At 45.1% G+C, this 24,817-nt stretch overlaps 4 protein-coding genes, 2 long non-coding RNA genes and 1 pseudogene across 7 annotated transcripts; 3 read left to right on the top strand and 4 right to left on the bottom strand.

Moving 5' to 3' along the window:
• Positions 1-1,879: 1,879 nt before the first annotated feature.
• LOC9649409 (LRR receptor-like serine/threonine-protein kinase FLS2) lies at positions 1,880-4,703 on the top strand. The gene has a single exon (XM_024660311.1). The coding sequence runs from the start codon at positions 1,895-1,897 to the stop codon at positions 4,625-4,627; it is 2,733 nt and encodes a 910-aa protein (XP_024516079.1). The 5' UTR covers positions 1,880-1,894; the 3' UTR covers positions 4,628-4,703.
• Positions 4,704-4,997: 294 nt separating this feature from the next.
• On the bottom strand, positions 4,998-5,632 carry LOC112340980. Its single transcript, XR_002990387.1, has 3 exons — positions 5,614-5,632; positions 5,477-5,555; positions 4,998-5,406 (listed from the first exon to the last, which is right to left on the bottom strand). It is a non-coding gene; the product is annotated as an uncharacterized LOC112340980 (long non-coding RNA).
• Positions 5,633-11,933: 6,301 nt separating this feature from the next.
• LOC9648718 lies at positions 11,934-16,910 on the top strand (annotated as a pseudogene).
• LOC9649408 lies at positions 13,592-14,838 on the bottom strand. Of its 2 annotated transcripts, XR_002990374.1 has the most exons (5): positions 14,457-14,838; positions 14,309-14,402; positions 14,063-14,258; positions 13,801-13,986; positions 13,592-13,716 (listed from the first exon to the last, which is right to left on the bottom strand). It is a non-coding gene; the product is annotated as an uncharacterized LOC9649408 (long non-coding RNA). The 2 variants fall into 2 exon arrangements; XR_002990373.1 differs by having other exon boundaries at positions 13,592-13,986.
• A 4-nt stretch (positions 16,911-16,914) lies between the features above and the next one.
• Positions 16,915-19,125, bottom strand: LOC9649407 (protein IWS1 homolog 1). The gene is made up of 11 exons (XM_024660277.1): positions 19,044-19,125; positions 18,596-18,989; positions 18,404-18,526; positions 18,114-18,334; positions 17,934-18,063; positions 17,811-17,873; positions 17,677-17,754; positions 17,524-17,615; positions 17,426-17,476; positions 17,215-17,371; positions 16,915-17,157 (listed from the first exon to the last, which is right to left on the bottom strand). The coding sequence occupies exons 1-11, from the start codon at positions 19,052-19,054 to the stop codon at positions 17,059-17,061; spliced, it is 1,419 nt and encodes a 472-aa protein (XP_024516045.1). The 5' UTR covers positions 19,055-19,125; the 3' UTR covers positions 16,915-17,058.
• Positions 19,126-19,259: 134 nt separating this feature from the next.
• LOC9648717 (probable carboxylesterase 16) lies at positions 19,260-20,994 on the top strand. Its single transcript, XM_002986342.2, has 2 exons — positions 19,260-20,263; positions 20,337-20,994. The coding sequence occupies exons 1-2, from the start codon at positions 19,509-19,511 to the stop codon at positions 20,860-20,862; spliced, it is 1,281 nt and encodes a 426-aa protein (XP_002986388.2). The 5' UTR covers positions 19,260-19,508; the 3' UTR covers positions 20,863-20,994.
• Positions 20,954-22,831, bottom strand: LOC9649406 (pentatricopeptide repeat-containing protein At3g53360, mitochondrial). The gene has a single exon (XM_024660244.1). The coding sequence runs from the start codon at positions 22,829-22,831 to the stop codon at positions 20,954-20,956; it is 1,878 nt and encodes a 625-aa protein (XP_024516012.1).
• Between the last annotated feature and the right edge of the window lie 1,986 nt (positions 22,832-24,817).

Genomic DNA, 24,817 nt, shown 5'->3' with positions numbered 1-24,817 from the left:
TACCTGACTAAGTCTGCTCAACAACAGCTTGTGATGAAAATTGTTGTGCCTGCTAAAGCTCCTGGGCATGATAGGCAGCAGCTTGTTATGATCCATCCTCAAAAGTTGCAGCTAGGCTTGGAACCTCTGCCAACAAATCTGTGGCATACAATGCATGTTGTTCTTCGTGATACCAATGATGCTCCTCCACATCTTGCTCACTAACAAACAATAACAAATTTTCAATCCAAGTGTTACTATCAGGAATCTCCATCACTGAAGCAACAATCTTTAGCCAGCTAGGGATCAAAATGTTGCTAATCTGGGCATACCCCTGAAGAATGACATTCTGCAAGTAAAAGTTCGACTGCCTGATCCCTCTGAATACCTGCTCTGCCTCTTCCAAGCTTCCATAGCGGCATACATGTCAACAAGCAAATTCGCCACGAACACATCCTCCCTGTAAGGACCCTAATCAATCTGGGCATGAACCCGCTTTGCTCTTGCCAAATTCTTGTCTCTGCTGCAGCTTCTGATCAACTGAGTAAGCAGCAGCCTCTCTTTCATGCGGTGGAGGTCGCTAAAACGGACACAAGCCTTTGTAAAATGCGAAGTGACTAGAATATTGACTTTAACCAGGCGCGATGATTAAACAAAAATTTTAATTGGTTCTCTGGCCTGGAAAAATGATCCTCACCGTTAGATAGAAATTTACACAAATGTGAAATAGGTATTATATAGGCCAGTTAAAATTGCATCTGAATATTCCATTTCTGTTCAAATGCAGCCGACGTGAGAATTTGACAGTGTCCAGTACATACTAGTTAAAACATTTTACAAGATCAGTCAGTTAATAGTTAGTTAATATTTCGCTTCTTGTCAATTCTGTTGCGAAGAGTGAAAACATCTTATTCGGAAAGGATCCCATAGCCCCAAAGGACGGCGAAGAAAGTAGATACCGTGGCGGATTTGGACCCTGTGTCGGGTCCCCACCCCAGACGCAAGTACCCTGATTTCACATCTCCAGACCTTCCTTTGAAGAAATGAGCCTGATGATTCCAACGGGTCGGTTTAGTCATCTCGTGTGTGGAATCAATCTTTCTGTCTAGATGAATGCCAGAGATGCACAAGGTACAAAATATGAACAGGAAGTTCTTTGTCAGAAGGCTGCAGCAGCGGACCCGGAAAGGCATCCACCTTTGAGACTTTGAATGAAATGGACAGTACCATTCTTTTCCATGCACCACAATTCGAACAAAACACTAAGAAAGCTCAGGATTCATGTGAAGACTTGCTGGCTAGTGTCCTTTACTGCACAAACATCACTGCAAGAAACTGACACACTTAATCAAATTCCTGACCTTAAAATCTGACCAATTATAAAAGTGTCAAAAAGTTTAATATGTGTCCGGGATGGCTTACATGCCAGTCTGAAGTGCCCAAACATCTATCCCAGCTGCAAAGAAAATCTGCGCCATCCACTTGTTCACTTTGAACGGCCCTCTTGCACTTCCTGGTCACAGAATATAAACCATCACACATGCCAGAGAAACCTGGTATGAATATGTCGATGAAATTGTCCCAGTGAATGGGACCCCAAGTTGTCAACAATGAGTGTTTAGTTTGAAGATCTCTCCGATCCTATCCACCTTTAAGACTTCCTGTCATCCAAAGTCTTAAAGGTGGATGGGATTGATTAACACTCAAGATGGACATTAGTAGACATTAGACCCCAGCGCAACTATCGTGTATGGAGAAGACTATAAGAATGGTATTGTCATTCTTATAACCTTCTCCATGCACCACAATTGCGCTCAAGAGCCTGAGCCATATGGCATTCTGTGACATGCTGATGCTGCTGCTGCTGCTCCTGCCAGTCAGACAAGCTTTGACTATCAATCACAGTGACCACCAAATGCAGGCTTTGCTCAACTTCAAGTCCGGGATCACTGCTGATGCTTCAGGAGTCCTGGCGAACTGGACGCGCAAGAAGAAAGCTTCTTTGTGTTCTTCGAGCTGGAGCGGAATAATCTGTGACTCTGACAATCTCAGTGTTGTGGGTATCAATCTCTCCAACTGCATGCTTCAAGGTACGATCCTCCCTTCTTCTCTTGGAAGCATTGGTAGCTTGAAAGTTCTGAATCTGAGTCGAAACAACCTGTCGGGGAAGATACCACTTGACTTCGGCCAGTTGAAAAATCTGAGGACTCTGGCGCTGAACTTCAATGAGCTCGAGGGCCAAATTCCAGAAGAGCTTGGAACCATCCAAGAGTTGACATATCTCAACCTCGGGTACAACAAACTTCGCGGTGGAATACCTGCTATGCTCGGACACCTCAAGAAGCTCGAAACTCTGGCACTCCACATGAACAATCTCACCAACATCATTCCCAGGGAACTCAGCAACTGTAGCAATCTTCAGGTGCTTGTTCTCCAGGCCAACATGCTGGAGGGTTCAATTCCACCAGAGTTAGGAGTGTTGCCCCAGCTGGAGCTGATTGCCTTGGGTAGCAATCACTTGTCAGGAAGTTTACCAGCTTCTCTTGGGAATTGTACCAACATGCAGGAGATCTGGCTGGGAGTCAACAGCTTGAAGGGTCCAATTCCAGAAGAGCTTGGACGATTGAAGAATCTTCAGGTGCTGCATCTGGAGCAAAACCAGCTGGACGGACATATTCCACTGGCCATCGCTAATTGCTCAATGCTCATCGAGCTGTTTCTGGGAGGAAATTCCCTGAGTGGACAGATTCCAAGTTCCTTCGGTCAGCTTCAGAACATGCAAGCCCTCTCCCTGTATGGATCCCAAAGGCTCACCGGCAAGATCCCAGAAGAGCTAGGCAATTGCAGCCAGCTAGAATGGTTGGATATCGGCTGGTCCCCCAATCTGGATGGTCCTATCCCATCATCATTGTTTCGGCTTCCGCTAACCACATTGGCTTTGGCTGAACTCGGACTGACGAAGAACAACACCGGCACTTTATCACCAAGGATTGGCAACGTAACAACGCTGACCAATCTAGACCTGGGAATTTGTACTTTCCGAGGAAGCATTCCCAAGGAGCTGGCAAATCTGACAGCGCTTGAGCGTTTGAATCTAGGATCCAATCTGTTTGACGGAGAAATTCCACAAGATCTGGGACGACTCATTAATCTGCAGCACTTATTCCTTGATACGAACAACTTGCATGGAGCCGTACCACAGTCGATCACAAGCTTGAGCAAGCTCCAGGATTTGTTCATTCACAGGAACTCTCTGTCCGGAAGGATTTCCCACCTGTCATTCGAAAACTGGACACAGATGACAGATCTGAGGATGCACGAAAACAAATTCACAGGCTCAATACCTGAGTCACTTGGCGACCTTTCCCAGCTCCAAATTCTCTATATGTTTAGTAATAGCTTCAGCGGGACAGTCCCCTCCATCGTCGGGAAGCTTCAGAAGTTGACTCAAATGGATCTATCCAAGAATCTGCTCATTGGAGAAATTCCTCGAAGCCTTGGGAACTGCAGTTCATTGAAGCAGTTGGACCTGTCAAAGAATGCCATTAGTGGAAGAGTCCCGGATGAAATTGGTACAATATGCAAAAGCCTTCAAGCACTGGGAGTAGAAGGAAACAAACTGACTGGGAACCTTCCGGTTACCTTGGAGAACTGCACCTTGTTGGAGCGCCTTAAGGTTGGGAATAACTCACTGAAGGGAGAGCTTGGTATGAACATTTCGAAGTTGTCCTCTTTGAAGATCCTCTCGCTCTCACTCAACAATTTCCAAGGCCAGTTTCCACTGTTAAACGCAACTTCCATCGAGCTGATTGATCTGCGGGGGAACAGGTTTACTGGTGAGCTCCCTTCATCTCTGGGAAAGTACCAAACGCTGAGAGTGCTAAGCTTGGGGAACAACAGCTTCCGTGGTTCCTTGACATCCATGGATTGGCTGTGGAATCTCACCCAACTTCAGGTGCTCGACTTATCAAATAACCAGTTTGAAGGATCACTGCCCGCCACCCTCAACAATCTACAGGGTTTCAAGTTAACATCGGAGGGCGATGCTGCGGGTGCCGATCGACTATATCAAGACCTGTTCCTCAGTGTGAAAGGCAATTTATTTGCTCCATACCAGTACGTCTTACGCACCACGACTCTGCTGGATTTATCGACGAATCAGCTGACTGGCAAGCTTCCTGTAAGCATGGGCGACCTCGTTGGCCTTCGTTACCTTAACCTGTCCCACAACAATTTTAGTGGTGAGATTCCAAGTTCCTATGGGAAAATCACTCAACTGGAGCAGCTCGACCTGTCCTTCAACCACCTGCAAGGCTCCATTCCAACCTTACTCGCAAATCTCGACTCGCTTGCCTCCTTCAACGTGTCTTTCAATCAGCTGGAGGGTGAGATCCCGCAGAAGAAGCACTTTGACACATTCGACAACTCAAGCTTCATCGGAAATCTCGGCCTCTGTGGTCGCCCACTCTCCAAACAATGCCACGAAACAGAATCAGGAGCAGCCGGACATGTGGGAGCTGGAAGCATCTCTGAGTCGGACTCCAACGAGACCTGGTGGGAAGAAAATGTGTCACCTGTTTCTTTCGCACTGTCCTCCTCCATTAGCTTCTGCTTGTTGTGGTTGATGCTACGCTGGAGGCAGCTGTAAGCAGCCAGACGAGCTATCGAACCATCGTCCAAATGTTCATTGTACATACGAGGATCAGCTGGCCAGTTGCTGGTGACCAAGGTTCCTCAGATCACCACCTAATAGGAAAACCATGCTCATTTTAAAGAGCTGCACTTTTGTTCTTATCATCCTAGTGAAAAAGAAAACGCAGTTTGTCACTGCGGCTTGTACGAAGATCTGCTTATTGGAGAGGATCAAGTAGGATGATCACCATATCACTTATAATATCACATCACGTTATCATCACCAAAAGAATAAAACGTTAAAACACTTACCGAACCCCCAGGAGTTCTTTCTAGTGGCTTATTCAAGTCCCATAACACAACTGCAAGGAGCTTTGATCATAAAGTTCCCAAGACAGGTTGTTCACGTAAAATGATTTCCTCTACAGAAATCCATCCGGAAGTTTCATGAGGCCCTTCCTAAACTTGCTCAGCAATCATTGAAGCCAAGGGCAGAAGCCCCTCAAGATCTCACCTTCAAAAAAGCCGCAAGAAAGAGACCGCCGCTTTCAAGCAACTCAGCTTTACTACTGCTCCCAGCTTCTCAAAAAATATCGCAGTTGATGGGATACATATCTCCTTCGCTTTTTCCCTTCAAAATGAGAAGCTAAACGATGCCTCAAGGATGACTGACAAGTACCCAGAGGCCAGTGCCAACAGAGTGTGTCTTCTCTGTTCCAAAGTTCCATTATTCGGCCACATTGTGCAAGTCTGGGATTGAAGGTGAAGAATATCATGCCAGACTGAAGTAAGTGCCTAAAATCAATTTCTGTAAGTACAGAGAGTATCACACACTAGGAGGTTCGTTCCAAGTTGAGAATCCTACCTCAGACCTTTACCAAAACCCTGTCACATGCCAGACTAACCAGGAGACTGGCCACAGTCTGGTGTCCACGGACATGCAACTAGATGAATGAAATGTGAAAACCTGGATCAAATTCAAGATCGAATGACAAAACTCACCACCTTATTGGCGCCTCCAGCAGCAGCAGAGAGATGAGAAGAATCACAGGCGCCATAAGCTGCACAATGGCCATGTAAACCTAATCTCTGTGATCGCTGTGTCTGCCGGATCCTGGGACCAAGCGAATCTCGGAAATCCCTAGTTTGCACCTATCGCGGTCTGATGGCGTCACCTGGCCTGATTATGTTGTTGTAAGAGATTTGTAACGGATTTGAGTGGTTTCAATTCTACCACTAAGTCCTTTGGTAAATTCAACCATGATCCAGGAATGTGGATTTGTCAATCCAGCTCAGTACTTGGCCACGCCCAAACAGTGCATAGCTGCTCAAGAACCTTAATCTTGCTTTGTACCAGGGAGAATATTCATTGAGATTTTTTAGGGAAATTATATATATACCTCTTAAATTTAGCTTAATTACAAATTTGACTTTGTTGAAGTTCTTAAAATTATAAAATTGTTCTCATTGTGAGTGCATGGAATATAGAAAGGGAATACAGAAATGTACATATTAATTAACCCAAAAACCCTAGTTTATATACAAAAGCGAGTGGTCCGGATTGAAACAAATCCAACGGCTACCAAAATCCCACTATACTAATATTAATATACGGCATCATAGCCGTACACTTAGCCCTCACATCATCCCCTCCTCTCGGAAGGTTGTCAGGGTTCTCTTGTAGATGGGCCGGGATCTGGAGGAACGTCAAAAGGAGGCATTGGCGGGTTTGTAAATGGTATTAACTGCTCTTGATCCCTTTGTATGAAGAGTTTCAATTGCTGCATATGCACAATCTCCGAAGGATTGGCCTATTGGACATCATGCCGAACCTTATAAACTTGCGGTCCAACTTGCTGCAACACCCGATACGGTGTACTCTGCAGGTGGACGATAATGGGAGTTGTAGCGCCATTGTTGTCCCATTTGTACGCAGCCTAAGTGTTCGGCAGACTCTGCTTGGACAAGTGAAAGAATGCTCATCAAATATTGATCCCATGACCTAGCATCGGGAGCTCGTGGCAATTGCAAAAGTAAACCCAACTCCATTAATAATATTGGATTATGACTATATAAAAGTTTATATGGTGAAGCACCAATAGAACTCTGCACCTCTATGACATAGGCATACCAAAGAGACAACAAATAACCATCCCAATCCGAATGCTAAAAGTTCATATACTTCACAATCATCCCTTTGAATGTCCAAACAAGCTATTCCACTAGACCGTCTAATTGTGGATGATAAGCACTCGTGAAAGTGTGGCGTATCCCCAACCGAGACGTCAAAATATGAAATGCCTCAGCCATAAATGCAGGACCATTATCCGAAAGAATCTGCTCTAGACAAGAATGCTAGAATACCACTCGATTGAGGAGGAAGTATCCAACAGCTGTTGCAGAGGTGCTAGCAAGAGCACCAACTTCCACCCAACGAGTCAAGTAGTCAGAAGCAATAATAATATACTCATTGTCAGCAGTCGACCGTGGAAAAGGTCCCATAAGATCAAATGCCACCAACTCAAACGGACGGGAAACTGCAATTGACTCCAACCATCCTTCCGCAGCACAAGGGGGAGTATTACGAGCTTGGCACCAAACGCAGCTACGCACATACCAGATAACATCACGTCGCCTCTCCGGCCAATAAAAAGACTTGCGTAGGTTCTTGGTCACACGACGATGTCCCATATGCCCACCTAGAACAGGAGAATCATGGTAGGCATGGAGAAACCGCGGAATAAAGACAGAAGGCACCATTAGTCATAAATGATCATTAGGATCTGTCCCCACAAAATAAAGAAGGCCATCTTCAAGTTGATATTGAGAATGTAAATGCTGGAAAGGCAAGTCATCAGCAGGTGATACAAGATCCTCAAATGCATCTCGAAGCCTTCGAATCTATGGCTCAATCTTTTGAGCCTTGCGAACCTCATCAAAAGAATGTAGATCTTGCTCTGCGTCTTGTGGACACTGAATGTCAAGTACAGCAATCGCCTCACCTAGAAAATCCACAAATGCTAGAATAATAGGCTTATTAGAAACATGAGAAGAAAGTGGAGAAGGAAGAGGAGCTCAAGAAAGGGCATCAGCATCAGCCATAGAACTCTTTGGGCGATGAGCAACATCAAAATCATATATTTGAAGCTTCAAAGCCCACTGAGCCGTACGACCAACCATGTTCTTCCGCTTCAATAATGAAGTAACGGCAGCATAGTCACCTTCAAGTAACGCTCGAGAACAATGTAAATATGCATGAAGTTTCTCGAAACCTCAAACTGCCGCTAAACACTCCTTATTTGTCGTGGAGTAGTTCACCTCTACTGGTTGTAACATATGGCTTATATATGCAATAAGATGACGCTAACCAGGCACACTTGGGCTTTCTTGCATTAACACACCTCCAAGACCAATATCAGAAGCATCTACGTGCAAAATAAAAGGTCGAGTGTAGTTAAGATATGCCAAAACCAGACAACACTTTGAGATCCACAAACGCCTGCTCAAAATCTGAAGACCAGATGAAAGATGACGTTGATGATTTCAGCAACGCTCGCAATGGTGCAGTGCAATCAGAAAGATGATCCACAAAACAACCGAGATACTGCACCTTGCCTAAGAAGCGCTGCACATCATTCACACACTTCGGAGTAGGGAACTTTAGAACGGTTACAAATTTGTCAGGATCAACTTGAAACCCTCACGAGAAATACAGTACCTAAGATAAGTTGTGTCCTTGGACCCAAACACGCACTTTGATCGCTTCAAGTTTAAACTAACATCCCGTAACTGATCCAACACTTTACACACATCACGAATGTGCTCCTCCCACGTCCCCTCCGAGTGAATCAAGACATCATCAATGAAGTCAGCAGTCACTTTTGGCATATCATAAAGAACTTCGTCCATCATCCATTGGAAAGTTGCTGGAGCATTGTTCAAACCAAACGGCATCACCAAGAACTCGTACAAACCAAACGGTGTATGAAAAACGGTCTTAGGAATATCTTCTTCGGCTATCAATACTTGCCAGTACCCAAAAGCAAGATCTAGCTTGGTGAACCAACCACTTCGCCTTAGACGATCTAAGAGATCCGTAGTGTGAGGAAGAGGGTACACATCTGGGATCGTCACTTCATTTAATGGACGATAATCAATGCAGAAACGAATACTCCCATTAGACTTCGTCACAAGATGAGGTTCACATGCCCAAGGACTCTGCGACTTCCAAATAACACCCTTCTCTAATATCTCCTTGACATTTGCATAGAAAATCTTGATCTCCTTGGGTGACTTACGATGAATCAAAACCTTGATCGGATGAGCATCCCCAGTTGGAATGGGATGACATGTGGCAATCTTGGCCCCAAACGATAAGTCAAATTCAAAAAGATCAAAATACTCCTTCGTGAGCTGGTCAACAGCTACAACACAAAGATCGTTGGAGGGATCGGAAAAAGGAAGAGCAGAACAAGATGGAAACATAGGAGAAAATAGTGGGGGAACAAAAGTAATGGAAGCAGAGGTAGAGGTAAAGGGACGAAGAGGTACAGAAGTGAGAGGAATGGATGAAACATAAGGAAGTATGAGACAAGGGGGAGAAGCGTTAAAGTCACATTTGGCATGATTGCACTGCAACCAATCCATATCAAGAATGAGGTCAAAAGCTTGACTCGGCACCACCCGCAATGTCAAGCTCAAGATTGCCCACAGCACAACCAAATCCGCCTCATGTCATGCATATACATGTGTACGGCTATTGCCATAAAGAATGAAAATTGGGTTCGCCACACGATGCAAGTGTAGACCACAACGTGTGGCAACAGGTCGAGCAATAGAAGATAAATTCGAACCTATATCAACCAACATGGAGAGAATAATAGGAGATCTCTTATAAAAATGAGCTTGGAAAGTAAACACTAGATGAATTGATGCTGAGTGAACCCTTTAATGATACTCCCGAAAGAAAGATGGAGGGGTCACTAATTTATTCTCGCAAGGTCCCTCCATCACTTGCGCGACTCCTTGTTTCCCAGATGTACCGTGGTGTCCAAACCTTCCACTGCAGCAGCACCAACGGGACGTTGTTGACGCCAAGGTCTCCACACAGAAAATGGAGGTCACCAATCTAGAAAGCACCGACAACGCCGATAAGTATGACCAACTTCATCATATGCCCAGCAACGAACATCATGGCCATGACCACGTCCTCGCCCTTGTCCTTGGACTCGAGTAGCAGCAGCATCAACCTCCATTGGAATAGGACCATCACTCATAGGAAGTAGAGCTAAAGGACGTGCAGTGAGAAGTGGAAGAAGCGATGTCTCATAACGTTGTGCCAAGCGAAGAGCATCGTCAAGAGTGGCAGGAGCAAGTGCATGCACAAGTCTAACAAGATCTTGACAAAGTGCTGGCCACAACATTTCTAGCTTGATCCGCTCCGACATATTGGGCTCCGCACGAAGTAAAAGACTTCAGAAATGAACGCCAAATTGCATCATCGACTCAGATGGCCCTTGGCGAAGACGATGCAATTGTTGAAAGGCATTATCACAATCGTCTGCATGTCCGAAGGCACATTTGAAAACGTCTGAAAGAACACTCTAATCCCCACGAGTGGTTACACTCAATCCATTGTACCACTACAATGCCATCCCTTGGAAACATGTGGGAAACTCACACAAATGTCAAGCATCATCCCAAAAATGATATGTGGCAATCACCGTGAAGTGATCGAACCAATGTGTAAGCTCATGAGTTTGGACTTCCCGGGAGGTCACCCAACCCAGTATTATTCAAACCCAAGGACGCTTAACTCCAACTATCCCAAGACCCTTAACCAATTGGAAAAAGGGGTGCATTCTTTTTCATGGGCCCTTTCCCTCTATATTTGAACCCTTATGGATCGTCTCTCAAGTCGTTCCCTTTGGTTGCTTACAATCCACCACGCTTCCCTGCAAGTTCACGCCCTCGTGAACGAAAGCTGAGAGCCGCAGCTCTCCCGAGAGCCCCGCTCTCTTGACACCCTACCCCTCGGGTCGAGCCCAGCGGGAGCAAACTGGACCAGCTAGATGTCAATCAACATGTGGTGCGATTCCCTTAGCCAACCAACAGAGTTGGACCCGAGACCTCTCTGATACCAAATGTAAGCTCCTGAGTTTGGATTTCCCGGGAGGTCACCCAGCTCAGTATTATTCAAACCCAAGGACGCTTAACTCCAACTATCCCAAGACCCTTAACCAATTGGAAAAGGGGGTGCACTCTTTTTCATGGGCCCTTTCCCTCTATATTTGAACCCTTATGGATCGTCTCTCAAGTCGTTCCCTTTGGTTGCTTACACAATGGTACACATTATCCCCAAGATTCCCATGAAAGAACTCCAGACGAACACAAGGATTGGCACCAAGAGTAGGAGGAGTTGGACCACATGCCGTGAATGCTACCATCAATTGAGTTTGGTTGTTCAATTGCAAGTGCATACCATCAAGCAATTGGACCAACTGCTACTCTAGCGTCAAAGGAGGAGATTGTTGATTCGCTATGAAGATAAACAAAAAAGAAAGAGCAAAAGAAAAGAAATGACAAAAAGCTAAAAGGAAATGGTAGATCTAAACAATGCAAAAAGCTAGATCTAAACAAAAATCTAAAAGGGAAGAACAAAAGAAAGGAAATGGAAAAAATTAAATCTAGAAGATATAGAAGTTAGATCTAAACCAAAATCCTAAATCCAAACCCTTTTCATGAACAATTAAAGTTGCCCCTCACTTCCACTAATGTGAGTGCATGGAATTATCAATTAACCCAAAAACCCTAGTTTATATATAAGAATGAGTAGTCCGAATTGAAACCAATCCGACAGCTACCAAAATCCCATTACGTTAATAATAGTATATGGCATCGTAGCTATACAGTTGCCCTCATATCATGAATTTTTCAATATTATAAATTTGCTCTTACTTCATTTAGAATATGTTTTTCAAATTAGGGCAAAATAAATTAATTGGGGTAAATTAAATAATTTGAGTGAACATATTAATTAAAAAATATAATAAACTTATCAAAATCAAATGAGTTGTTTACAAGTATATAAATTATGACCAAATTTATTACATCGACTAGAAGTTGGCTCAAGTTATTTAATTTAGCACCAAATTAATTAATTTAGATAAAATAATATATTAATATGTTAATTTTATTATTTGATTTAGGACTAAATTAAATACTTTGAGCTAATTTGTGGATAATCGGACAGTTAAGTTAACTTGTGGCTAAATTCATCAGAGTGCAGGAGATGAGATTCACACGCCGCCAGATCCTAGTCCATGCCACTATGCATAGGCCACTTGGTGGAGGTGATCGATGGGGACCACGCGATTGTCTTGTGGGAGCATACACCTCGGTATATTAGGATCCAGAGCACTGTGAACAGAGAGCTTCTCAAGCCAGGGAGCTCGGTTGGTGTAAACAGGCACTCATTGGCTCTCATGGATGTTCTTCCATTGGAGGTGGACTCTTCGGTGTCGATTCTCACGGATTCTCTCAGACCGGAGGTCACATATGCGGTACGAAGTTCCTTCTTTTGTTTTCCTTCTCTTTTGCAGACAAACTTTACACCACCTTTGATCTAGTTTTCTTCCATTCAAGCTTATCATTTTTCTTTTCTAGAAACTTTACCAAAACTTTTCTTTGGTTTTGCAGGAAATTGGGGGCTTAGAGATACAGAAGCAAGAGATTCGAGAAGCTGTGGAGCTTCCGCTGACGCACCCTGAGCTCTACAGGCAGCTCGGAGTCGATCCACCCAAGGGAGTTTTGTTGTATGGTGCTCCGGGAACTGGAAAAACCATGCTCGTCAAGGCTGTGGTACATCACACCTCCGCTGCTTTCATCCGGGTTGTGGCACCAGAGTTCGTGCAAAAGTACCTTGGAGAGGTAAGTTCTTTCTACTCATTTTTTGTAAGCTCTCAACAGGAGAACTTTCATGTCGAAACGTCCACGGATGATGCGCGATGGCAAGCTTGCCAAAGCAAATGCGCCAGCGATCATCTTTATCGATGAAGTAGCCTTAGGACTCAAGCTCTAGGCAAGAGCTCTCGATGGCACGTTGCAAGCTTTGCTATGGCGGTTATGACAAAAAATAGGGCCGGGATGGCAGAAGTTTTATGCCTGGATGTTTGTGAAGATTAGACACAATATAGACAGTGAGAAACTTCGATTACCATAAGGAGAGGTTTTTGTAGAGAACCAACTCCAGAGTTTCAAAGAGCTCTCTTACACCATCCTTGAAACAAGTACCACCACCCCCATGGTCTCCAACCACTCAGCATAATTGCAAAGGAGGCTTTGTGAAATCCATCTTACTTTACTGTCACTTGTTTGAGGTTGACTGGTGATGGGCTTCTGCAATGTTTTTACTTCTTTTGGGATAAGATGCCATCGCCACTGCTCGCTTTGATTCTCAAACTGGCCCAGACAGGGAAGTGCAGAGAATTTTAATGGAACTTCTTACCCAGGTTTTTCTTTCCTTTCCATTTTCTAAAAACCTTTGCTGAAAGCGTTCTCTTGCAGTTGGATGGATTCGATCAATGTCTCAACGTGAAGGTTATCATGGCTACAAACCGTGCTGATACTTTGGACCCCGCTCTACTGAGGCCTGGAAGACTCGACAGGAAGATCGAGTTCCCCTATCCAGATAGGCGAGAGAAGCGACTCATTTTCCAGGTTTGCACCTCCAAGATGAACCTCAGCGATGAAGTTGATTTCGAGGATTTCATTTCAAGGCCAGACAAGATCACGGCTGCCGAAGTAAGCGCTCACTAGGATTTTTGACAAGAAAAAACTCACGAACTTGTGCTTTCCAGATATCAGCAGTTTGTCAGGAAGCTGGGATGCAAGCAGTGCGTAAGAACCGATGCCAAGGACTTCGAGAAGGGGTATAAAGCCAACGTGAAGAAATCCAGGAGATAACCTTTTACCAGTAGCATTGAGTGGTTTAAATTTCATCTTCATTATGGTTGATCAAATTATGTGAAACCACTTTGGGCTTCGAGATCCTGAACTTGCATTCGGAGAAGAAGATGGTCTCCAGAGTTACAGGCGAAGAGATCACTATGAGAACAAAAGAAGAAAGTGAAAGTGAAAGTAAACGAGGAAACAGTGATTTTATCGAGAGGAATGGTGGAAGTATTTTACGAATGAGTCATGTGTATGTTGCCGTGCAGGGTCTGCCGAGAGGAATGATCCCGGGATGGTGTGAAGAACGTCTCTAGGAAGAAAATAGACCATGATCCGGAAGCTCCTGAAAGAAAAGTGTACGTTGATGTTTCCCATCTCATGATCAAGTTTTCCACCCAACGCTCCCACCACCAAGATATTCAACTGTTACGAAGAACACATAGTAAAGAAGAAGCCAAACAAAGAAAACAACGAAGAAGAACGGCTAAACAGTTCTTACATTGATACTTGCTGGATTTCTCGGCGACGAAATATATGCACTTGTGAAGATCTACCGTGTCTTGGTCGTGAGATTTGTCTAGAACAACAGTACCCTGAAAAGAAAAAGAAGAAACAAACTTGCCAGAAATCAAACTCTTGATTCGTAGAACTGCCTCACTTAGTCCAAAGCCCCAATGATCGCATCGGGTATGAACCTACACAAGGGAGAATCTCATTCGATTCATTTTACATTTATGCATCTCACCTCTGTCTCACGATCGATTCCTCCTGTCCCAGAAGCAACGGCAGCTCGTTGTAGAGCCGATTAGCTCCCCCATCGGCGCACATTCGCAACCTAGCTGCAAGAAACAAGGGAAAACAATTTCGCCATCCGCGAAAGATTTGGATCAAACCTCTCTGCCACAGCAATGCCGCCAGCGATGGCAGGCGATAGTTGAGGATCACAAGCACGTAGGAGCACTCGGAGCTATGTCCACTGAGAAGCTCTCAAAATACCTAGACGAAGAGCCCTAAAAACAGAGGGCCATACCGTACACGAAGAACCCTAAAATAGAGCCGTACTGGTACGAACTAGCACTCGTTCGAGCGGGCCAGCACTTTCTCCCGGAGCCTGTTGCGAATGGCCTGCGATTTCTCGGCTCTTCCCATCCTCTTCGCGGCGTTGTCATACTCCTGGAGCCTTCCCATGGCGGCCAGCGTTCGTTTCTCCAGCTCCATCTCCCACTGGCGAATCTCTCCGCGGGAGATCGCAGCCTCACGGGCAATGGCCAGTCGAGATACCTAGAGAATGGAGTCACGAGAAGAGCTTTCCGGGTTGCGATGGTACCTGGTCGACGATATCGATCGACGCCGGCACCTAGGATGATCGAGGGGAGAAATGCATGGTCGAGGAGGAGAAATTTCGAGAAATTCGTAGCAATACCTGGTTGCCGGTTGGAGCAGCAGATGCCGCGACGCCAAGAGGGACCTATAGAGATCATTTTCGATGAGCGCCATGGAAGACCGCTAGAAAGTCGTGCCGATACCTGATCTCTGGCTGGAGCAGTGGCCATTGTCGACGCTGGAGCACCGGGATTTCGAGCAGTCGGAGGAGAACTCTAGAGATTTGGGAGAGATCGGCCATGGTATTCTCGAAATATCACAAATCCAGCTGAGATACCTCTCGAATCGGAGTGCCAGGATGCGGCGCCAGTGAGGAAGACGACGCATCGCTCTTCTGGGATTTCGATCCGTCCGCCATAGCTCGCTCGCCCTCTCTCTCTCTCTCTCTCTCTCGCACAAAAGGAGTACAAGGGCGGCAATCTATTCAAACGAGCTTTCTTTAGGGTTTTGATTCAATGGCGCTGGTCGATAGAAGGCAATGTGCTGCCGCGGGCGATGGCGAGGTCTACCTCCGGCTCAAGGCCTTGGAGGACGAAATCAGGTACCGCGACACCCGATTAGAGTGCATGGAGACGGAGATGAGATTCGCGCGGCGCCAGATCCTTTTCGCGAGTGAAGAGCTAGCGATGCTTCGATCCGTGCCGCTTATGCTGGGGCTCTTGATGGAGGTGATCGATGGGGATCATGCGATTGTCTTGTGGAATAACACGCCGCGGTATGTTCGGATCCAGAGCACCGTCAACAGAGAGCTTCTCAAGCCCGGGAGCTCGGTTGCTCTCCATACGCACTCGTTTGCTCTCATGGATGTTCTTTCATTGGAGGTGAACTCTTCGGTGACGCTCCTCACGGATTCTCTCAGGCCGGACGTCACGTATGCGGTATAAGTTCCTTCGATTTTTCTTCTCTTTTGCAGACAAACTTCACACCACCTTTGATCTTCTTTTCTCGTTTCTTTTTTTCCTGGAGAGAAGCTTTCACCACCTTTGCTAAAACTTTTCTTTCGTTTTCCAGGATATCGGGGGATTAGAAGTCCAGAAGCAAGAGATTCGAGAAGTTGTGGAGCTTCCACTGACCCATCCCGAGCTGTACGCGCAACTCGGAGTTGATCCGCCCAAGGGGGTTTTGTTGTATGGTGCTCCGGGAACTGGCAAAACCATGCTCGTCAAGGCCGTGGCGCATCACACCTCGGCTGCTTTCATCCGGGTTGTGGCATCGGAGTTTATTCAAAGGTACCTTGGAGAGGTAAGTTTCTACTCTTTCTCGTCGAAAGCTCTCAACCTTTCGGGTTCAACGTTCAAACGTTGTGCAGGGTCCACGGATGATGCGCGATGTTTTCAAGCTTGCCAAAGCAAATGCGCCGGCCATCATCTTCATCGATGAAGTGGATGCCATCGCCACTGCTCGTTTTGATTCTCAAAATGGTGCAGACAGGGAAGTGCAGCGGATTTTAATGGAGCTTCTTACTCAGGTTTCTTTTCTTTCGGTTTTTTTTTCAGATTTTCTACCTTTGCTGAAAGTGTTCTCTTGTAGTTGGATGGATTCGATCAAAGTCTCAATGTGAAGGTTATCATGGCTACAAATCGTGCCGATACTTTGGACCCTGCTCTACTGAGGCCTGGACGACTCGACAGGAAGATCGAGTTCCCCTATCCAGATAAGCGAGAGAAGCGACTCATTTTCCAGGTTTGCACGTCCAAGATGAACCTCAGCGATGAAGTTGATTTCGAGGACTTTATTTCGAGGCCGGACAAGATCACGGCAGCCGAAGTAAGCGCTCGCGTTGCGATTTAGAAGAGGAAAAACTCACGAACAATTCTTGTGCTTTCCAGATATCAGCCGTTTGCCAGGAAGCTGGGATACAAGCAGTGCGAAAGAACCGATACATAGTTCTTGCCAAGGACATCGAGAAGGGGTATAAAGCCAATGTGAAGAAATCCAGCAAGGAGATGAGCTTTTACCAGTAGAACTTGAGTGGTATGCTCTGTGGTTTAAATTTTGGTTGATCAAATGATTTGAAACCATCTTATCTTTACAGAGAAAGCTATCTTGGTTCCTTAACTTGCATTTGGAGAAGAAGATGGTCTCCAGAGTTACAGGCGAAGAGGCCTTTACTCACACAGTTCTTACGAGACCACGTCCCTCCACACTGATCCTCTCGGCTTGCAACTTTCGTTTCTTGGGAGTTCTCAGTTGCTGCAACTTCTTGTTCATCTGGATCAAAGATCGGGTTAACGAGAATCCCGGAGCTAAGAACACTCGTTCGCTTACCTTCGAGCGCTTTGTTTCGGCCTTTTGCTGCTGCTTGCGACTGTTTAGTATCTCGTCCATGTCCACTTTCGACTGCGGACGAACGACGAAGTCCATTGCCACTGCTTCCGGACGAGACGCGTGGTTCCTGTAGCCGGGCTGGCCAGGCTTTGCTTCCCTGGAGAGCACAAAACGTTAGCACCATATCAGAACAGCCATTCGATCTACTCACTCGGATCCATCGTCCAGCAAATCGTCTTCCACAGAATTGCGCATTACTCGCCTGTAGGAACAAGTTAGCACTGGGAAAAGGCCCCTCCCTGTTCTTACTTTTTCGGTTGTGCCTTTCTTGCGATAGGCCTTTCTTCATCGTAATTCCTCAGGTGCTCGTAACGAGTGCTTTTCTGAAACAGTGGCCGGCTCTGCAAAAAGGCAAACAAAGAGAACAGCTTAATCACACACTCGGCTTTGCTAAAAGCATACCCATTTATCCACGAGATCTTTGGCCAGCTTTTTGTTGCTAGGCGTTTCTTCATCCAGCTTTGACAAGAACATCACCACCTAAAGTGACAGACAAGAAAATTAACATGACATGCTAAATGATGTCAAGGCCATACCTTTCCAAGACCACTCTTTTTTAATTGCTCTCGCCTGTCCTCGTGCTCCAAATCGATTGGCAGCTACAAAACACACACACTCTTTTGAGGCAATCAGAAAAAAAAGAATCAGTGTCTGCTTACGTCCGTGAGAAGCTGGAGAATTGCGGTACGAACGTTCATGTTCGGCAGAGAACCGTCCGGAAGAGACTCAAGCCACGACTTTAGCAAGCCAAGAACACCCCGATCGAGGAACTCATTCTGATACTGGCGTCTGGAAAAACGAATTAGAAATCGAGAACCAGCGACCGATGTTCACTTTACTTTTGCAGCGAGTTCACAAGCGTCGGAAGCAGCTTGAGCTTGTTGATGGCAGGCTTTGATCGCCGGTTTAGTTTTATGTCATCCTCGGCCGCGTTCGCTAACTTGGTAATAACATGCTCCACCAGAGCTGCAATCTCTTCGTCTGTCTGTCCAGCCTGTTTTCGTTTCTTCCCGCTCTTAAATATCCGTTTCAAGTCGTCCTCCTCTTCGCCTTCTTCTGCCTGTACAAGGAAAAAACGTGGTGAGCTCAACTGTCACAGACAACTTGACAAATAAAAAATTCTCAGCACCTGTGGAGCATCTCCGGCCGAGCCAGCTTCATCATCGCTGCCAATGTAATGAGCTGCTGGTTCCACTCCAGTGTCGTCAATGAAAGCCATATCAGCTTGAGTTCGCTGCCCCTCATTGTCATCCTAGAAGAAAGCAAAGAACTTTAGACAACCAAAAGAAAAGAAAGGAGAAAAGAAAGAACTGTCACCGACCTCGGAGTCATTCCCTCCAGCAACCGAGTTCCACATCTCGTTCATCTCACTCTCCTTTCCACCTCGATCATGCTTGAAAAGCCGCGACGATCGCTCTCTCCTTTCTTCCCTGGGTTTCCTGCGCTCGTCATCCCTGCCGGCCTTGCTGGATTGCCCAATAGCGCTCTTCTTGACAAGCCTCTTCCGGGGTTTCTCAGATTTGGACGCCTCCTCGGCATCGCCATCGTCTGATCCAGCGCCGCCGTGCGCCGACGACGGCGATTCCTCTCGCCGCTGCGGCTGATCGTCTTCCTCCTGTTGCTGCCAATCATCCTCAATTGGGGGTTGCTGCCATTCCTCCTCAGCTGCATCCTCGTCTGGATCGAAGATTGGCTGCCCGCCCTCGTCGCGATCGCTGCAAATGCGGGCCGCCTATCAAAATCTAAGCACGGAGGAGAGAATTTCTTACTAGTCCTCCATGGCAAGCGCTTGGCGATCGATGCCTCCCCCAAGAACCCTAGACACAGAGCTTTACTGTAGGGCAAGGAAAAAAAGGATAATGGTAATGGTACCAAAAATGGTAATGGTAACTTGGTCATGGTAACGTCGGCGAAATAACCGCGCTCTTCAAGCCCCCCGGAGTTGACGGGCATTGACGTGTGCCTCGTGCATGGCTATGGTTGCTTCTAGGGTTCTTATTCTTCTATCGCCGTTGCTTCCTCGGTGTCTCCTTTCTCCCTGTTAGGGTTTTCCAATCTTCTTGGCGCTTACCCGGTCTACGCCGGCGGCTGCTGACGCGCTCGATTTCGCTCGACCTCGCGTTCTTGGATCCAATGCCCCGGGTAAGAAATTTCAGCTGTGAGCGGTGCGACAGGCAGTGATTGCTAGCGATTGGATACGTTTTCATGGGAATTGAGGAAGAATCGGTCGAGGAATGCTGAATCTGGGTCTCAAGATCTCGAGCTGGCGCTACAAGCAATCCATCCGGCGATGCGTGGTGATGAGAGATGGAAGGGCGGTGTCGAATCGAGCCGCCCAGGGCAGTAACACTCGCGTCCCTCCCAATGCTTCCTTCGTCGACGGGGTAGCGACCAAGGATTGCATCATTGATCCAGCGACCGGGGTGGCAATTCGGATCTTCCTCCCTCACCACTGTCTCGGGGTTAGTGACGCGGCGGGCAGCAAGGGATTTGGATGGCTGCCGCGAGATCACACAGCGCCAGGGGACGAGGAATCCTTGAGATCTTCGCTGGAGCTCTCGGATGGAAGCTCCGTCGGTAGCAGCAATGGGAATTCCGACAATGAGAAGCTCCTGGCACTGGAAGAAGCTCTCAAGTTCTCTGGCGGCTACTTTCCAGCGAGCAAGCAAGAACACGTCAAGCTTCCAGTGATAGTCCAGTTCCATGGCGGGGCTTTCGTGAGTGGCAGCAAGGATTCCTCCTCCAACGACGTGTTTTGCCGGAGGATCGCCAAAGCTTGCAAGTGTATCGTGATCGCGGTGGGCTATCGTCTCGCTCCAGACAATAAGTTCCCAGCTCCAAGAGACGATGGGATCTTCACGCTCAAGTGGCTAGCAAAGCAGGGAAATCTAGCCGCGTTTCCAGCCACGGCTGTCTCTCACGGGATCATCGAGAGCTTTGGACAAATGCCAGCGGATCCATGGATCTCCGCTCACGTTGATTACTCGAGGTAAGAAAAGATAGAAAAAGAGAAACTTTACTGAATTTCTTCAAAGTTCTTACACCTTTCTTCGATCCACCAGGTGTGCTTTGATGGGGATTGGAGCTGGAGGAACCATCGCCGAGCAAGTCTCCCAGGCGTGTGTAAGTTTAAAGCTGGAACTAGAGCCGCTGAAAGTCGTGAGCCAGGTTCTTATTTATCCATTGCTGGGTGGAAGCACGCCTCTTCCCTCAGAGATCTCGCTGGCTGATGCGTATTTTCTGGACAGAGAGATGTTGGCTCTGGCCTGGAGCTGGTTTCTCCCGGAAGAACATCTCGCGGTAGCTAGCTCCATCGATCCTCGCAGCTCTTCTCGCAGCTCGATCCTCTCCAAGATGCCGTCGACGCTAGTGATCAGTGCCGAGCTAGACATGCTGAGAGACCGCGCGGCGGCCTACGTCCAAGCTCTCAAGATGGTGAGCGTGGACGCGAGCTTTCTCACGTACAGGAACGCCGTCCATGGCTTTGCGACCATCGACTGCTTCCTCGACACGAAGCTTGCGCAAGCTTGTGTGGAAGACATCGCGATTTGGTTCGCCAAACACGTCAAGTGTGACTACTGGGGGTGAATCGCTGCCAAAAATTCGATTTTTTCATCGCCAATGTAAAGTTTGTTTATCTTCTGATGCGATCGATCCTTGATTGTATGGCCAATGTATTCTACGAGCTGCGAATCATTTGTTGACGAAAGTTATCATCTAGCTGTGTTTTAAGGCCCGATAGCAGACTTATCCAAGCGATGGTATCACTCTCGTGCTCGTAAGATATGGCTTTGAGGAGCTCCTCGGCCTCGTCTAGCTGACCAAGGCGAGCAAGCATGTCAATGACGCAGTGGTAGTGCTCCAGCGTCCGTTGGATGCCATAGTCGCGCTCCATCCACCGTAGGATCTCTAGCGTTTCGTGGAAGAGGCCTTCGTGGCCACAGGCGTGGAGAATGCTAGTGTAAGTTACGTAGTCGGGGCTCAAGCCTTGGTGGATCATCTCCCGGAAGAGCTCTAAGGATTGCGGAACCTGGCAGTGTTGAGCGTATCCAAGGATCATGGAAGTCCACGAGATGGTATCCCTGATCTTGATGGTTTTAAAGATTTCCAGCGCGTTCTCCAGGTTTCCACACTTGGCATAAGTGTTGAGGAGAGCTTTGAGCACGATTTCGTCCTTGGAGAATCCTCTGGAAACGATTTCCTTGTGAACGAGCGCGGCCTCGTCGATCGCCCCGAGAGCTGTGAAGGCTCCAAGAACTGTGGAGAAGGTGAAAGCATCCGGCATTACATCCGGAGTTTGCAGCAATCGCTTGTAGACGTTGGCGGCGGTGTTTGGATCTCCGGACTGGACGTGAGCTGCGATGAGTGAGTTCCAGGCAGCCGTGTTCTTGGAGCAAAACGACTCGAAAACCTTGGTGGATTCGTCCAGCCTTCCACACTTCGCGTAGAGATTTAGTAGCGAGTTTTGTACGATCGAGTCGGAGGTGATCATGTCCGGGGTGTTTTGCAGGAGCCTCTCGTGAACTCGTCGGCCTTGCTCCAAATATCCACTGCTCGCGCAGGCACCAAGAACAATGGAGTAAGTTGTGGAGTCAGGTTCCACTTCCATTATGCGATAGAGCTTCAAAAGTTCTCCCAAATGCCCGGCTGTGGCATATGCTGCAAGCATAGCATTCCACGAGACAACGTTCTTTAACTCCGTCTTGTCAAATTGTCTTCTTGCTTGATCGATCTGACCAATCTTGGAGTAGAAACTCGTAAGACAAGTTCCAACACCAACGTCGCATTCCAGTCCCAGTAGAATCACTCTCTCGTGGATCATTCTCCCAGTAGCTCCAAGAGAACTAGAACAAGAAGATGCTCCAAGAATAACATCACTCCCGGTGAAAGAACAAGCTGTGATAATGCTGCAAAATGTATAGCGGTCGGGTCTCTCTCCTTGATTCTCCATCCTCCTTAGCAGCTCAACTGCCTTGAAACTTTGCCCAGACCTGGCAAATGCTGAGATCATTGCATTCCAAGAGATTAAGTTTCTTTCTGGAATTTGATCAAAGATCCCCTTTGCGTCTTCTACGCTACCACATTTAGTATACATTGTGATCAGCGAGTTGTAAACTTTTGTCCCAAGGCGAATGTGCCGATTCACGATCTCTTTGTGGAGTAATCTAGCAGCGCTCACATCCCCGAGCTTGGAACACGCAGCCAAGATGGCAACGTTGGTCACGTCGTCCGGGACGAGACCCCTGTCCATGGCGCGGTAAGCTTCGATCGCCGCACGAAAATCGCCATGCTGGTCGAGAGCTGTGATGAGAATTGCATAGGAGAAAAGGTTCTTCCTCACAATTGACTGGAAAGTGGAGACTGCCTGATGGATGCTGCCGCATTTTCCATACATCTGGACAACGAGATTGGCGAGAAAGGTGTCGGCTTGCAAGCCATCGGCCTGGATCTTTGCATGGACCCTCTTGCCAGTTCTAAGATCACAGGGAGTTTCGCATTGCTTGAGTAGAGAGGCATAGGAAGCCTGGAGGAGTTGAAAATTTGGGCATTTTCGCATTGAAAGACCATTTGTTCTCTCACATCATTTACTTTTAGGGTTCTTTTAAAACTCCAAAATCGCAGGAGCTCGAAAAGATATCAACAGATTATCTATTTAAAGGTTATTCAAATTAAACTCAGAATACATTATTCATATTCTCATATATATAATTGAGATTAACAAAATGTTTTTGATGCCCATACCGGTGTTGATAATGGTTTAATGCTAAATCTTTTTTGATATGTAAAATATAAAACTAAGTTACAATCATTTTGAATAATAAAATATGCATTTTCATAACAATTTAAATATTTGCAATATGTATTTGTAGTCCAAACAACTTTTTTATTGTAAGAATATAAAACCAAATTTCCATCTTCTTGTAATCTTAATATACATTTAATGCCTTTATTTGAAGTTTTCGAAGACCATATATTGTTTTTATTGAAATATATTAATAAGTTACAATCAATACTCACATAAAAATAAGCTTTTTGGTTTAAGGAAATTAAATATTGTGTAGATAGCAAGTATTGGTGTGGCATATTAAAATATCCACCTATTAATATATTTTTAAAAATATTGCAATCAGTATTTTTTATTGTCATTTGTTGTGATTTTGGTAAATTATAATTATTTATAAAATAATAAATATAAAATGGTCCTTTACTTATAATAACATGTGAAGCACAAAAAATTAACATATCTTTATAATTTTCTCGTAACATATCATATAATAAAGTTCTTATAATTGATCCTGCATCTAAACTGCCTTCATTATATATGGGACAAAATTGTTCAATTGTATCTAAAATAAAAATACCATATAAAATATTTGTTGTTTTAACATTTAAGCTTCCATTTACACTTTGACCTAATGGAATTCTACAATTTGGTATAGTGTTAATTGCTTTTGCAAAAGTGTTTACAATATTATTTAGTACAAGTTCATCTAAAATATCAGAATCTCCAATATCAAGTTTAGTTCTCTTAGTAAATATTCCTAAAAATAAAATTAGTAAGAATAAATATACAGCCTTCATGTTTAGATATAGGATTAATATTTATTATAATAAATTATATACCATATTAAATTTTAATTACTCTAGTTTTAAAGTACTATGTCATAAAGTATACATAAAGTAAAGTAATATCATTACACTTTAAATTTTTACTTTTGTATAATTTTAATAATTTTTATGCTTTTACACCTCATAAAGTTAATTGGTAAATCCAAATATAAAATGAAAACATAGTAAAAATCTAATAGTAAAGTCTAGGAGTTTGTTATTAATATAACTTGATAAAGCAATATAATGTGACATCTTCTTTTTTATACATATATCATGTCTTCATCATGCCTTGTATTATGCTCTAATAAAGAGTGATATTTTGTTGAGACCTTGTGGTTTTATATCATAAACTCAAACAATTTCGTTTATAAAGTTGGCCAAATCGCTAAAATGGAAAATGTTGAAGCCACTTAGTTTTTCTTCTCCCAAAAGTCTTACTTCAAAATAAGATTTTATATTTTACTTGATTATAATATGGGTCATCTTAAAGGAAGATGATTATATAAAGTATAAGTGTATTTCAAAAGCTAAATTGGATTGATCTATAAAAGATATAAAAAGAAAAGAAGAAATGGAATGAAAAGAAAAGAAAGAAAGGAAGATCTATTATAGAAAGATTAACTTCCTTTTTTACATTTCCCAGCTTTATCTAGTGTCTTTCTATACATTCTAACCATGCTATACATGATGATATGATATATCACTATACATTTGTAAAATTTTACATTTAAACTTCCCAGAAGGTAATTCAATCAATATTATTCAAACCTAAAAATGTTTAACTCTAAATATCCCAAAATTACTAACCAATTACAAAATAGAGTGTATTCTTGTTTATTAAACTTTATGAATTGAAGTTATAGATTCCAAAAGCCTTACTTTTTTGACACTTTACCCATTAAGTCTAGCTTAGTGGAGCAAACCGATCTAC

The sequence above is a fragment of the Selaginella moellendorffii genome, unplaced genomic scaffold (genome assembly GCF_000143415.4).
Source record: "Selaginella moellendorffii unplaced genomic scaffold, v1.0 SELMOscaffold_73, whole genome shotgun sequence".
Taxonomy (NCBI): domain Eukaryota; kingdom Viridiplantae; phylum Streptophyta; class Lycopodiopsida; order Selaginellales; family Selaginellaceae; genus Selaginella; species Selaginella moellendorffii.
Note: the sequence above shows the minus strand (reverse complement) of the source record. Positions and strands in the feature narration are given on the sequence as shown.